At 47.4% G+C, this 13,307-nt stretch overlaps 1 protein-coding gene across 1 annotated transcript in view; it reads right to left on the bottom strand.

The window, feature by feature from the left end:
- Positions 1 to 10,799, bottom strand: part of LOC121286755 (perlwapin-like) — a 577,457-nt gene extending 566,658 nt beyond the window's left edge. The window contains exon 1 of the mRNA XM_041203787.1: positions 10,632 to 10,799. Within this exon, the coding sequence (XP_041059721.1) occupies positions 10,632 to 10,725 (94 nt within the window). The 5' untranslated portion in view covers positions 10,726 to 10,799. The remainder of the gene's footprint in view (positions 1 to 10,631) is intronic.
- Between the last annotated feature and the right edge of the window lie 2,508 nt (positions 10,800 to 13,307).

Genomic DNA, 13,307 nt, shown 5'->3' with positions numbered 1-13,307 from the left:
TGTCACAGACAGGAGAGAGAGTGTGATACGGACTGGAAAGAGAGAGAAAGTCACAGGTAGGAGAGAGATAGTGTTGCAGACAGGAGAGAAAATGAGAGAGGATGTCACGGACAGGAGAGAGAGAGAGAGAGTATCACAGACAGAAGAGAGAGAGAGAGTGTGAGTTTCACAGTCAGGAGAGAAAGATTGTCACAGACAGTAGAGATAGAGGAAATGTCACAGGCAGGGGACAGAGAGAGATTTTCACAGATAGAAGAGGGAGAGCGACAGTGTCACAGACAGGAAAGAGAGAGTGTTACAGACAGTATATAATGAGTGTCGCAGATAGGAGCAAGAGAAAGTATCACCGACAGGAGAGAGGGAGAGAATATGACTCACGGGAGCGAGAGAGAATATTGCAAACAGGAGAGAGAGAGTGTCACAGACAGTAGGGAGAGAGAGTGTCACAGACAGGAGACAGAGAGGATGTCACAGACAGGAGAGAGAGAAAGAATGTCACAGACAGGAGAGAGAGAGTGAATTTCACAGACAGGAGAGGGAGAGCGAGAGTGTCACAGACAGGAGAGAGAGGGAGAATGTCACAAACAGAGAAAAAGAGTGTCGCAGGCAGGAGAGAGGGAGAGAATATGACTGACAGGAGAGAGAGAGAATGTTGCAGACAGGAGAGAGAGGGAGAGAGAGAGTCGCAAGCAGGAGAGAGGGAGAGAGAGAGTGTCACAGAAAGGAGGGAGAGGGAATGCCACACACTGTAGAGAGAAAGTGTGATGCAGATAGGAAAGAGCGAGAGACAATGTCACAAACAGGAGAGAGAGAGAGAGCATCACAGACAGAAGAGAGAGAGAGAATGTCAGAGACAGGAGAGAGAGTGCCGTAGACAGGAGAGAGAGAGAGAGTGCCGCAGACAGGAGAGAGCGGGAGAATGTCACAGACAGAGAGAGAGAGTTTCACAAACAGGAGCAAGAGAGAGTGTCACAGACAGGAGAGAGGGAGAGAATATGACTGACAGGAAAGTGAGAATGTTGCAGACAGGAGAGAGAGAGAGAGAGAGTCACAGAAGGAGAGAGAGTCGAAGGCAGGAGAGAGGGAGAGAGAGAGTGTGTCGCAGAAAGGAGGGAGAGAGATTACCACATACTGTAGAGAGAGAAAGTGTGATGCACATAGGAGAGAGCGAGAGACAATGTCACAAACAGGAGAGAGAGAGAGAGCATCACAGACAGAAGAGAGAGAGAGAATGTCAGAGACAGGAGAGAGAGAGTATTTCACAGACAGGAGAGAGAGAAGAGAGTGTCACAGACAGGGCACAGAGAGAAAATGTCAGACTGGAGAAAAAGAGAGAGTGTGATGCAGGTAGGAGAGACAGAGAGTTTCACAGACAGGAGGGAGAGAGACAGAGAGTGTTGCAGACAGGAGAGAGAGAGAGAGTCACAGACAAGAGAGAGAGAGTGTCACAGACAGGAGAGAGAGAGTGTGATGCAAATAGGGGAGAGGGAGAACATTTTGCAGACAGGAGAGAGAGAGAGAGTGTCACAGACTGTAGAGAGAGAGAGAGTGTCACAGAGAGGATGTCACAGAGAGGAGAGAGAGAAAGAATGTCACAGACAGAAGAGAGAGAGTGTCACAGATGGGAGAGAGACAGAATGTCACAGACAGGACAGAGGGAGCGAATATGATTGACAGGAGAGAGAGAGAATGTTGCAGACAGGAGAGTGAGAGAGTCACAGGCAGGAGACAGAGAGGATGTCACAGAGAGGAGACAGAGAAAGAATGTCAAAGACAGGAGAGAGAGAGTGTCACGGACTGGAGAGAGAGAGAATGTCACAGACAGGACAGGGAGAGAGTATTTCACAGACAGGAGAGAGAGAGTCACAGACTGCAGGGAGAGAGACTGTCACAGACTGGAGAGTGTAAGTTTCACAGACAGGAGAGGAAGAATGTCACAGACAGTATAGATAGAGAGAATGTCACAGGCAGGAGAGAGAGAGTGAATTTCACAGACAGGAGAAGGAGACTGAGTGTCACAGACAGATGAGAGAGGGAGATTGTCACAGACAGAGAAAGAGTGTCGCAGATGGGAGCGAGAGAAAGTGTCACAGACAGGAGAGAGGGAGAGAATATGACTGACGGGAGAGAGAGAGAGAATGTTGCAGACAGGAGAGTGAGAGAGAGAGTCACAGACAGGAGAGAGAGAGAGTCGCAGGCAGGAGAGAAGGACAGAGAGAGTGTGTCGCAGAAAGGAGGGAGAGAGATTGCCACACACTGTAGAGAGACAAAGTGTGATGCAGATAGGAGAGAGAGAGACAGAATGTCACGGACAAGAGAGAGAGAGTGCCGCAGACAGGAGAGAGAGAGAGAGAGTATCACATACAGGAGAGAGAGAATCACAAACTGGAGGGAGAGAGAGTGTCACAGTCGGGAGCGTGTGAGTTTCACAGACTGGAGAGAAAGAATGTCACAGACGGTAGAGATAGAGAGAATGTCACCGGCAGGAGGGAGAGTGAATTTCACAGACAGGAGTGGGAGAGCGAGAGTGTCACAGACAGGTGAGAGAAGGAGAATGTTACAGACAGAGAAAGAGAGTGTAGCAGACGGGAGCGGGAGAGAGCGTCACAGACAGGAGAGAGGGAGAGAATATGACTGACGGGAGAGAGAGAGATTGTTGCAGACAGGAGAGAGAGAGAGTCACAAGCAGGATAGAGGGAGAGAGAGAGTGTCGCAGAAAGGAGGGAGAGAGATTGCCACACACTGTAGAGAGAGAAAGTGTGATGCAGATAGGAGAGAGAGAGAGAGTGTCGCAGACAGGAGAGAGAGAGAGAGAATGTCACAGACAGGAGAGAGAGAGAATATTTCACAAACAGGAGAGAGAAAGTGTATTACCGACAGGAGAGAGAAAGAGAGAGAGAGTGTCACAGACAGGACAGAGAGAGAAAATGTCACAGACAGGAGAGAGAGAGAGAATGTGTCACAGATGGGACAGAGAGAAAAAGTATCAGACAGTAGAGAAAGAGAATGTGACGTAGGTAGGAGAGAGAGAGAGTTTTGCAGACAGGAGAGAGAGAGTATTTCACAGATAGGAGAGAGAGAGAATGCCACAGACAGGAAAGAGAGAGAATATTTCACAGACAGGAGAGAGAGAGAGAGAGTTTGATGCAGGTAGGAGAGAGAGAGAGAGTTTCACAGACAGGAGAGAGAGAGAGAGAGAGTTTCGCAGACAGGAGAGAGAGAGTCACAGACTAGAGAGAAAGAGTGTTGTAGACAGGAGAGAGAGAGTGTGGCGCAAATAGGGGAGAGAAAGAACGTTTCGCAGACAGGAGAGGGAGAGAGGGTCTCAGACAGGACAGACAGAATGTGACGCAGACAAGAGAGAGAGAGTGTCAAAGACAGTAGGGAGAGAGAGTGTCACAGACAGGAGAGAGAGAGAGTGTTGCAGACAGGAGAGAAAGTGAGAGAGAATGTCACAGGCAGGAGAGAGAGAGAAAGAGTATCACAGACAGGAGAGAGAGAGTCACAGACTGGAGGGAGAGAGAGTTTCACAGACTGGACTGTGTGAGTGTCACAGACAGGAGAGAAAGAATGTCACAGACAGTAGAGATAGAGAGAATGTCACAGGCACGAGAGACAGAGAGATTTTCACAAATAGAAGAGGGAGAGCAAGAGTGTTACAGAGAGGAAAGAGAGAGTGTTACAGACAGTAGATAATGATTATTGCAGACAGGAGCAACAGAGAGTATCACAGACAGGAGAGAGGGAGAGAATATGACTCATGGGAGAGAGGGAATATTGCAGACAAGAGAGAGAGTGAGTGTCGCAGACACGAGAGAGAGAGGGCATATCACAGACAGAAGAGAGAGAGACAGAATGCCACAGACAGGAAAGAGAGATCGTATTTCACAGATAGGAGAGAGAAAGAGAATATTTCACAGACAGGAAAGAGAGAGAATATTTCACAGACAGGAGAGAGAGAGAGAGAGCGACACAGACAGGACAGAGAGAGAAAATGTCACAGACTGGAAAGAGAGAGACAGAGAGTTTCGCAGACAGGAGAGAGAGAGAGGGAGTCACAGAGAAGAGACAGAGAGTTTCGCAGACAGGAGAGTGAGAGAGGGAGTCACAGACAAGAGAGACAACTTTTCGCAGACAGGAGAAAGAGAGAGGGTCTCAGACAGGGCAGGGAGAATGTGACGCACACAGGAGAGAGAGAGTGTCATATACAGTAGGGAAAGAAAGTGTCAGAGACAGGAGGCAGAGAGAACGTCACAGAGGAGAGAGAGAATGTCACAGACAGGAGAGAGAGAAAGTATTTCACAGACAGGAGAGAGAGAGAGTATTTCACAGACAGGAGAGAGAGAGAGAGAGTATTTCACAGACTGGAGAGAGAGAGAGTAATTCACAGACAGGAGAGAGAGAGAGTAATTCACAGACAGGAGAGAGAACGAATGTCACAGACAGGAGAGAGAGGGAATATCACAGATAGGAGAGAGATAGTGTTGCAGACAGGAGAGAAAATGAGAGACAATGTCACAGACAGGACAGAGAGAGAGAGAGTTTCACAGAATGGAGAATGTGAGTTTCACAGACAGGAGAGAAAGATTGTCACAGACAGTAGAGATAGAGGGAATGTCACAGGCAGGAGAGAGAGAGAGATTTTCACAGACAGGAGAAGGTGAGTGAGTGTCACAGACAGATGAGAGAGGGAGATTGTCACAGACAGAGAAAAATTGTCGCAGATGGGAGCGAGAGAAAGTGTCACAGACAGGAGAGAGGGAGAAAATATGACTGACAGGAGAGAGAGAGAGAATGTTGCAGACTGGAGAGTGAGAGAGAGAGTCACAGACAGAAGAGAGAGAGAGTCGCAGGCAGGAGAGAGGGAGAGAGAGATTGTGGCGCAGAAAGGAGGGAGAGAGATTGCCACACACTGTAGAGAGAGAAAGTGTGATGCAGATAGGAGAGAGAGAGAGACAGAATGTCACAGACAGGAGAGTGAGATTGCCGCAGACAGGAGAGAGAGAGAGAGAGAGTATCACAGACAGAAGAGACAGAATCACAGACTGGAGGGAGAGAGAGTGTCACAGTCTGGAGCGTGTGATTTTCACAGACTGGAGAGAAAGAATGTCACAGACGGTAGAGATAGAGAGAATGTCACCGGCAGGAGAGAGAGTGAATTTCACAGACAGGAGTGGGAGAGCGAGAGTGTCACAGACAGGTGAGAGAAGGAGAATGTTACATACAGAGTAAGAGAGTGTTGCAGACGGGAGCGGGAGAGAGTGTCACAGACAGGAGAGAGGGAGAGAATATGACTGACGGGAGAGAGAGAGATTGTTGCAGACAGGAGAGAGAGACAGAGTCGCAAGCAGGAGAGAGGGCGAGAGAAAGAGTGTCGCTGAAAGGAGGGAGAGAGATTGCCACACACTTTAGAGAGACAAAGTGTGATGCAGATAGGAGAGAGAGAGTGTCGCAGACAGGAGAGAGAGAGAAGAATATCACAGACAGGAGAGAGAGAGAATATTTCACAGATAGGAGAGAGAGTATATCACTGAAAGGAGAGAAAGAGAGAGTGTCACAGACAGGACAGAGAGAGAAAATGTCACAGACAGGAGAGAGAGAGTGTGTCACAGATGGGACAGAGAGAAAAAGTATCACAGACAGTATAGAAAGAGAATGTGACGCAGGTAGGAGAGAGAGAGAGTTTTGCAGACAGGAGAGAGAGAGAGAGTATTTCACAGACAGGAGAGAGAGAGAGTATTTCACAGACAGGAGAGAGAGGGAGTATTTCACAGACAGGAGAGAGAGAGAGTATTTCGCAGACAGGAGAGAGAGAGAGTATTTCGCAAACAGGAGAGAGAGAGAGTATTTCGCAGACAGGAGAGAGAGGGAGTATTTCACAGACAGGAGAGAGAGAGTATTTCGCAGACAGGAGAGAGAGAGAGTAATTCACAGACAGGAGAGAGAGGGAGTAATTCACAGACAGGAGAGAGAGAACGAATGTCACAGACAGGAGAGAGAGGGAATGTCACAGATAGGAGAGAGATAGTGTTGCAGACAGGAGAGAAAATGAGAGACAATGTCACAGACAGGACAGAGAGAGAGAAAGTTTCACAGAATGGAGAATGTGAGTTTCACAGACAGGAGAGAAAGATTGTCACAGACAGTAGAGATAGAGGGAATGTCACAGGCAGGAGAGAGAGAGAGATGTTCACAGACAGGAGAAGGTGAGTGAGTGTCACAGACAGATGAGAGAGGGAGATTGTCACAGACAGAGAAAGAGTGTCGCAGATGGGAGCGAGAGAAAGTGTCACAGACAGGAGAGAGGGAGAAAATATGACTGATCGGAGAGAGAGAGAGAATGTTGCAGACTGGAGAGTGAGAGAGAGAGTCACAGACAGAAGAGAGAGAGAGTCGCAGGCAGGAGAGAGGGAGAGAGAGTGTGTCACTGAAAGGAGGGAGACAGATTGCCACACACTGTAGAGAGAGAAAGTGTGATGCAGATAGGAGAGGGAGAGAGAATATCACAGACAGGAGAGAGTGAGAATATTTCACAGACAGGAGAGAGAGAGTCACAGACTGGAGGGAGAGAGTTTCACAGACTGGAGAGTGTGAGTTTCACAGACAGGAGAGAAAGATTGTCACAGACAGTATAGATAGAGGGAATGTCACAGGCAGGAGAGAGAGAGAGATTTTCACAGATAGGAGAGGGAGAACGACAGTGTCACAGAGAGGAAAGAGAGAGTGTTACAGACAGTATATAATGAGTGTCGCAGACAGGAGCAAGAGAAAGTATCACAGACAGGAGAGAGGGAGAGAATATGACTCACGGGAGAGAAAGAGAATATTGCAGACAGGAGAGAGAGTGAGTGTCGCAGACAGGAAAGAGAGAGGGAGAATGTGTCACAAACAGGAGAGAGAGAGTCGCAGACTGGAGAGAGAGAGAGAGTTTCACAGACGGGAGAGAGGGAATGTGTGTCGCTGACAGGAGAGAGAGCGAGTGTCACAGACAAGAGAGAGAGAGACAGTATTGCAGTCAGGAGAGCTAGAGTGTCACAGAAAGGAGAGAGAAAAAGAGTGTCGCAGATAGGAGAGAGAAAGTGTCACAGAAGGGAGACAGAGTGAATGCCACAGACAAGAGAGAGAAATATTGTCATAGGAGCGAGACAGAGCATGTTAGAGGGAGAATGTCAAAGACGAGAGAGGCAAAGTGTCACAGACAGGAGCGAGATTGAGGTCATCACAGGCAGGAGAGAGAGAGTCACAGACAGGATAGAGAGAGAGAGAGACAGGAGAGAGGGAGAGTTGCAGGCAGGGGAGAGAGAGAGTGTGTCACAGAGAGGAGTGAGAGAGAGTGAGAGAGAGTTGCAGACAGGAGAGTGAGAGAGTTTCACAGAAAGCAGAGAGAAAGAGTGAGAGAGAGTTACAGGCAAGAGAGAGACAGCGTGACACAGACAGGAGATAGAGAGAAAGAGTTTGCAGGCAGGAGACAGTGAGTTTCACAGACTGGAGAGAGTGAGTTTCACAGGCAGTAGGAATAGAGAGAATGTCACAGACAGGAGAGAGAGAGTGCGTAACGCAGATAGGAGAGAGAGGGAGAGTTTCGCAGACAGGAGAGAGAGAGAGGGAGAGAGATCCTCAGACAATAGAGAGAGAGAGAGAAAGAGTGTCTCACACAAGAGAGAGAGAGTGTGACACAGATAGGAGAGAGAAAGAGAGTGTGGCGGGGATAGGAGAGAGGGAGAGAGAATTCTGTAGACAGGAGAGAGAGAGGGAGAGTCGCAGATAGGAGAGAAAGAAAGTTTCACAGAAGGAGAGAGAGAAAGTCACAGACAGGAGAGAAAGAGTGTCACAGGCAGGAGAGAGAGAATGTCACAAAGAGTAGTAGAGAGAGAGAGTGTCCCAGACAGGAAAGAGAGTTGAGAGTCACAGAAAGGAGAGGGAGACAGTGCCACAGGCAGGAGAGAGTGAGTTTCAGACTGGAGATAGAGTGTCACAGACAGGAGAAAGAGAGAGAGACAGAGAGACAGACTGTGTCACAGAAAGGAGAGAGAGAGAGAATATCACAATCAGGAGAGAGAGACAGTGTGATGCAGATAGGAGAGAGAGGGTGAGAGAATGTCACAGACAGGAGAGAGAGAGAGAGAGTTTCGCAGACAGGAGAGATAGAGGGAGCTGCAAGCAAGAGAGAGAGTGAGAATGTCACAGACAGGAGAGGGAGAGAGTATTTCACAGACAGAAGAAAGAAGGAGAATATCACAGACAGGACAGAGAGAGAAAATGTCACATACAGGAGAGAGAGAAAATGTCACATACAGGAGAGAGAGAAAATGTCACATACAGGAGAGAGAATGTCACAGGCAGGAGGGGGGAATGTCACAGACTGGAGAGAGAGAGTGTCACAGATTGGAGAGAGAGAGAATGTCACAGACAGGAGAGAGAGAGAGAATCGCAGACAGGAGAGAGAGGGAGAGTGTGTCACAGACAAGAAAGAGAGGTAGAATGTCATAGATAGGAGAGAGGGAGAGTTTCACCGACAGGAGAGAGAGAGGGAATGTCACAGACAGAAGAGAGAGAGAGTATTTCACAGACAGGAGAGAGAAGGAGAGTGTCACAGACAGCACAGAGAAAATGTTACACACAGGAGAGAGGGATACTGTCGCAGACAGGAGAGAGAATGTCACAGGTGGGATGGGGCGAGTGTCACAGATTGGAGAGAGAGAGAGAAAGTCACAGACAGGAGAGAGAGAGGGTGTGTCACAGACTGGAGAGAGAGGTAGAATGTCACAGATAGGAGAGAGAGTTTCACAGACAGGAGAGAGAGAGAATGTCACAGACAGGAGAGAGAGAGAGAGAATGTCACAGACAGGAGGGGGAGAGAGAGTCACTGACAGGAGAGAGTGTCAACGACAGGAGAGAGATAGAGAGACTCACCGATAGGAGAAAGAGTGTTGCAGACGGGGAGAGAGAGAGAGAGAGAATGACAGACAAGAGGGAGATAGAGTGTTACAGACAGGAGAGAGAGAGAGGGAGCCACAAGCAGAAGAGAGAGAGAGAATGTCACAGACAGGAGAGAGAGAGAGAGTCACTGACAGGAGAGGGAGTGTCAACGACAGGAGAGAGGGAGCGAGATAGAGAGACTCACCGATAGGAGAAAGAATGTTGCAGACAGGGGAGAGAGAGTGAGAGAATGACAGACAAGAGGGAGAGAGTATTACAGACAGGAGAGAGAGGAAGCCACAAGCAGAAGAGAGAGAGAGAATGTCACAGACAGGAGAGAGAGAGAGTGTCGCAGACAGGAGAGAAAAGGAGAGAGAATGTCACAGACAGGAGAGATAGTATCTCAGGCAGGAGAGAGAGAGTATTTCACAGACAGCAGAGAGGGATACTGTCGCTGACAGGAGAGTGAGTGTCACAGGTGGGGTTGGGGGTGCGGTGTCACAGACCAGAGAGAGAGAGAGAGTGTCACAGATTGGAGAGAGAGAATGTCACAGACAGGAGAGAGAGTGTTTCACAGGCAGGCAAGAGAATGAGAATGTCACAGACATAGGGAGAGAATGTCGCAGACAGGAGAGAGAGTAACCAATAGGAGTGGGAGTGTCAACAACAGGAGAAAGAGTGTCGCAGACAGGGGAGAGAGAGAGAATGACAGACAGGAGGGAGAGAGAGCGCCACAGACAGGAGAGAGAGAGAGAGACAATGTCGCAGACAGGAGAGAGAGAGAGTGACAGACAGTAGAAAGAGAGTGTCGCAGATGGGAAAGAGAGAGATACAATGTCACAGACAGGAGAAAGAGAGAGTCACAGACAGGAGAGAGAGAGAGAGACAATGTCGCAGACAGGAGGGAGAGAGAGTGACAGACAGTAGAAAGAGAGTGTCGCGGATGGGAGAGAGAGAGATACAATGTCACAGACAGGAGAAAGAGAGAGTCACAGACAGGAGAGAGAGAGTGCCGCAGATGGGAGATAGAAAGTGTCGCAGACGGGAGAGAGAGGGAGAGTGGCACAGACAGGAGAGACAGACAGTGTCACAGACAGGAGAGAGAAAGACAGCATGTGTCACAGACAGGAGAGCAATACTGTACACATCACTCCAGATTTGGCCTCACCAATGCCCTGTACAGCTGCAGTTTGTATTCCATGCCTCTTGCAGTAAACTCCAACACTCCATTTTATTTCCGAATCACTTGTTGTACCTGCATGTTAACTTTAAATAGAGAGCGATTGCAGCACTTGGTGGTACAGGAGGATCTGTGTGTTCCAGTACATGAATCACATAAAGAGTAAACTGCTTTTCAATTCTCCCTGCCAAAGTGGACAAGTTCATATTTCCCCACATTATACTCCAGCTGTCAAATTTTTGTCCACTCACTTAACCTGTCAATATCCCTTTGCAGACTCTCTATCTCTCTCCTCTTGACAACTTACTTTCCCATCTCCCTTAGTGTTATCGGCAAATTTATCAACCAGGCATTCCGTCCCTTCATCCAGGTCACTGATGGAGATTGCATATAATTTAGGCCCCAGCACTGATCCTGTGGCACACCACTAGTTACAGTTTACCAACCAAGAACAGACCCATTTATCCCCAATCCCTGATTAGTTAACCAATCTTAAGTTCACTTTCGAGACTCTGAAACAAGTTGAACTCACCAGTGGAGTTGTGTCCCATTGCGGAGGTTAATTCGAGCCACAGGAGGAGGGTGCTGAGGGTGAGGGTGAGTAGGTAAGGGAAATGTGTTCCCATGTCTGACAGAAGGAGCTGTACTAAGCGAGACTGCAGGCTCACAGAGTGAAATACATCTACAGCCCAGACTGAGGATCAGGGCAGGTCCCAATACCTCAAATATTTCAAGCATTCACACTGGGCTGTGTTCATACACAAGATCCCAACAGTAACTTTATGCCAATTAAGACAGAAATGTGTTCCCAATTTATTAGTATCCCTAGGGTCCTAGTGCCGCCGTTTATTGCACAGAAACGTTTTTTTTAATAATTATGGTTTTGGTGAACTTCTTACATATGGAAAGTTTAGGAATTCCCATTCTCGACATAAAGAAACTGGAGAAGCAGCAGAATTGATTTACATATGTTCTAGAACTGAGAGATTATACGTATCATTAAAAAACTGAAGAGGTTGGGGCTGTTTTCTGTGGAAAAGAGAAGACCGATAGAGATCTTCAAGATATGAAAGACTCTAATAGTACAGACATAGAAATGTTTCCATCTGTAGATGAATCCAAAACAAGGGCCCATCAATATGAGCTAGTCACTCATAAATCCAATTGGGAATTAGAGGGAACCATCTTATTGGGAGCCACTTTATTCAGGGAGTAGCCGACACAGGTAGAATAGCTGCATCTGAGGCTCATGCCCATGATGGACAAAGGGATAGAAAGATAGAACTGAGATTAGATGAAATAGAATAGCAGGAGGCTCATGTGGAACATAACTAAACCTGGGCTTTCCACCCAGTAATTAACAGCCAAACTATGAATGAACATTTTGAAATAGTGATTGAGTTCAATGAAATGTTTGAAACCATTCATGAAACAGCTTAGATTCTAGATTTAGATAAGGCAGACTTCAATGTAAAGAGTCAGGGACTGTCCACAGTAAACTGTACAAATCTGTTAATGGGCAAAATGACAGAACATCAGCAGAGGCAGGGGTCATAATACATTTTGCGAGAGCTCTTTTTGAGAAATAAAACGACCAAGGTTAATTTTGTCAAGGGATACTTTTTGATTTTTGAGGACGACATTTTGGTTTTCAGGGGCTCTCCCTCTATTTCACATGAGGAGTTTAGGATAATATTTGTCGTAATGGCGTTGGTTACAGAACATGTCTGTTAAGGAAGTCTCCGTAGGTTTCTGTATGTTAACCAAAAGTCTTTATTAACTACTTGTAACTATATACATATATAAAGGAAAGGGTACAATCTCCATGACTAGATCTTAACATGTCTCTTCTCAACACCACACTGACCCTAGGTCTAGTAATGTGCCTTCTTACATCACTGTGTGGGTGGTACTGTACTCAGCCTCACATTAACCCTGTATATACCAGACCCTTATACTACACCTCCCCAAAGTCTTTATCCCATGGATATGGAGCTACTTACTACATTGTTATAAGTTTTATGTATTTACCCTATTGTTGATGCTTTCCAATATTATTGCTATTACAGCATAAGCATTAACAACATTCTCATTAGTCCATCTCCCCCCTTTCAGGTCCTTGAAGTTAGAGATCTGGAGGCTTTAGAACCCTCTGTTCACTGCCCTGTGGGCACAGTGGCAGGCTCTGGTGGTTCTGTTCTTGTTGTTGGCTGAGAGGTTGGTTTGGTATTTGGGTTTGCTTTCATCCTTTCCTTCTTTCACCATTGCTTGATGGTGACCCACGCCTGGTCAGTTCGGCTGTTGTGTTGCTCCTCGGTTGCTGTTACTTTCGATTGTTTCTTGTGAGGTGGATGAACATGGTATTCGTCTCCTTGGTGTTATTTTTATTCTTCTTTCTCTGTGTGGGCCATCTCGATGCCCTCTGAGGTTGAGGAAGAGCATTTCTGTGGCGAGGAGATGGTTGAGTGGTACACTGAGCTCTACGTTTTCCTGATGGTGAGAGGCTGCTACCAGGTTCCGGCATCCCTTGTGGGTGTGCAAGCTGGCTGGAAGCTGCAGTGTGTACACTGTGCTTCCTGTGTTGATCTGTTGTACCATCATCAGAGTTGGAGGTAAAGGCTCTTCAGGCTGCCGATTATTCTCGGGTAGCACTTCCAGTAGATGTGCAATGGGAATCTTGTGCGCAGTAGGTTGGCCTGACCATTGGGGACTTTTCGGGATGATGGATAAGCCTGCAGTAGTGTTTGAGTACTCAGCACCATGCTGTTCTGGCTGGCTAACAACAGTAGTAATCTTTAGCACCTCTGCATTCCAGAGGAGATCCAGGGTGATGCAGGCATCTCTGCTCGGGAGAGAGAGACAGGCTGGTTATGGATGTCGTACATCAGCTCAAAGATCTGTTTGATTTCTCAGTGGCTCGAGGATCATGCTGATGACTGGGAGCTGGGCTTCCACCACTCCGTAAAGTGGAGTGTCTGTTGGTCGAAGGCAGATGTCTTTGAGCTATGGTTCCTCGGCTGACAGGACTGACACTGGCACCTGAATCGAATTAAAATTTGTTAGATGACCATTTCCTAGGGTGTCAGTATTCCAAAATGCAGAACCAAAACCACTAAGCTCAGCTGGACTGAGGGTTGGCTTCTCCCCTATTGGACTGTCTGAGCATTTTGAGAAAAACAGGACAATCCTAACTAGCTGGATTGCCTTG

The sequence above is a fragment of the Carcharodon carcharias genome, chromosome 14, assembly GCF_017639515.1.
Source record: "Carcharodon carcharias isolate sCarCar2 chromosome 14, sCarCar2.pri, whole genome shotgun sequence".
Lineage (NCBI taxonomy): Eukaryota > Metazoa > Chordata > Chondrichthyes > Lamniformes > Lamnidae > Carcharodon > Carcharodon carcharias.
Note: the sequence above shows the minus strand (reverse complement) of the source record. Positions and strands in the feature narration are given on the sequence as shown.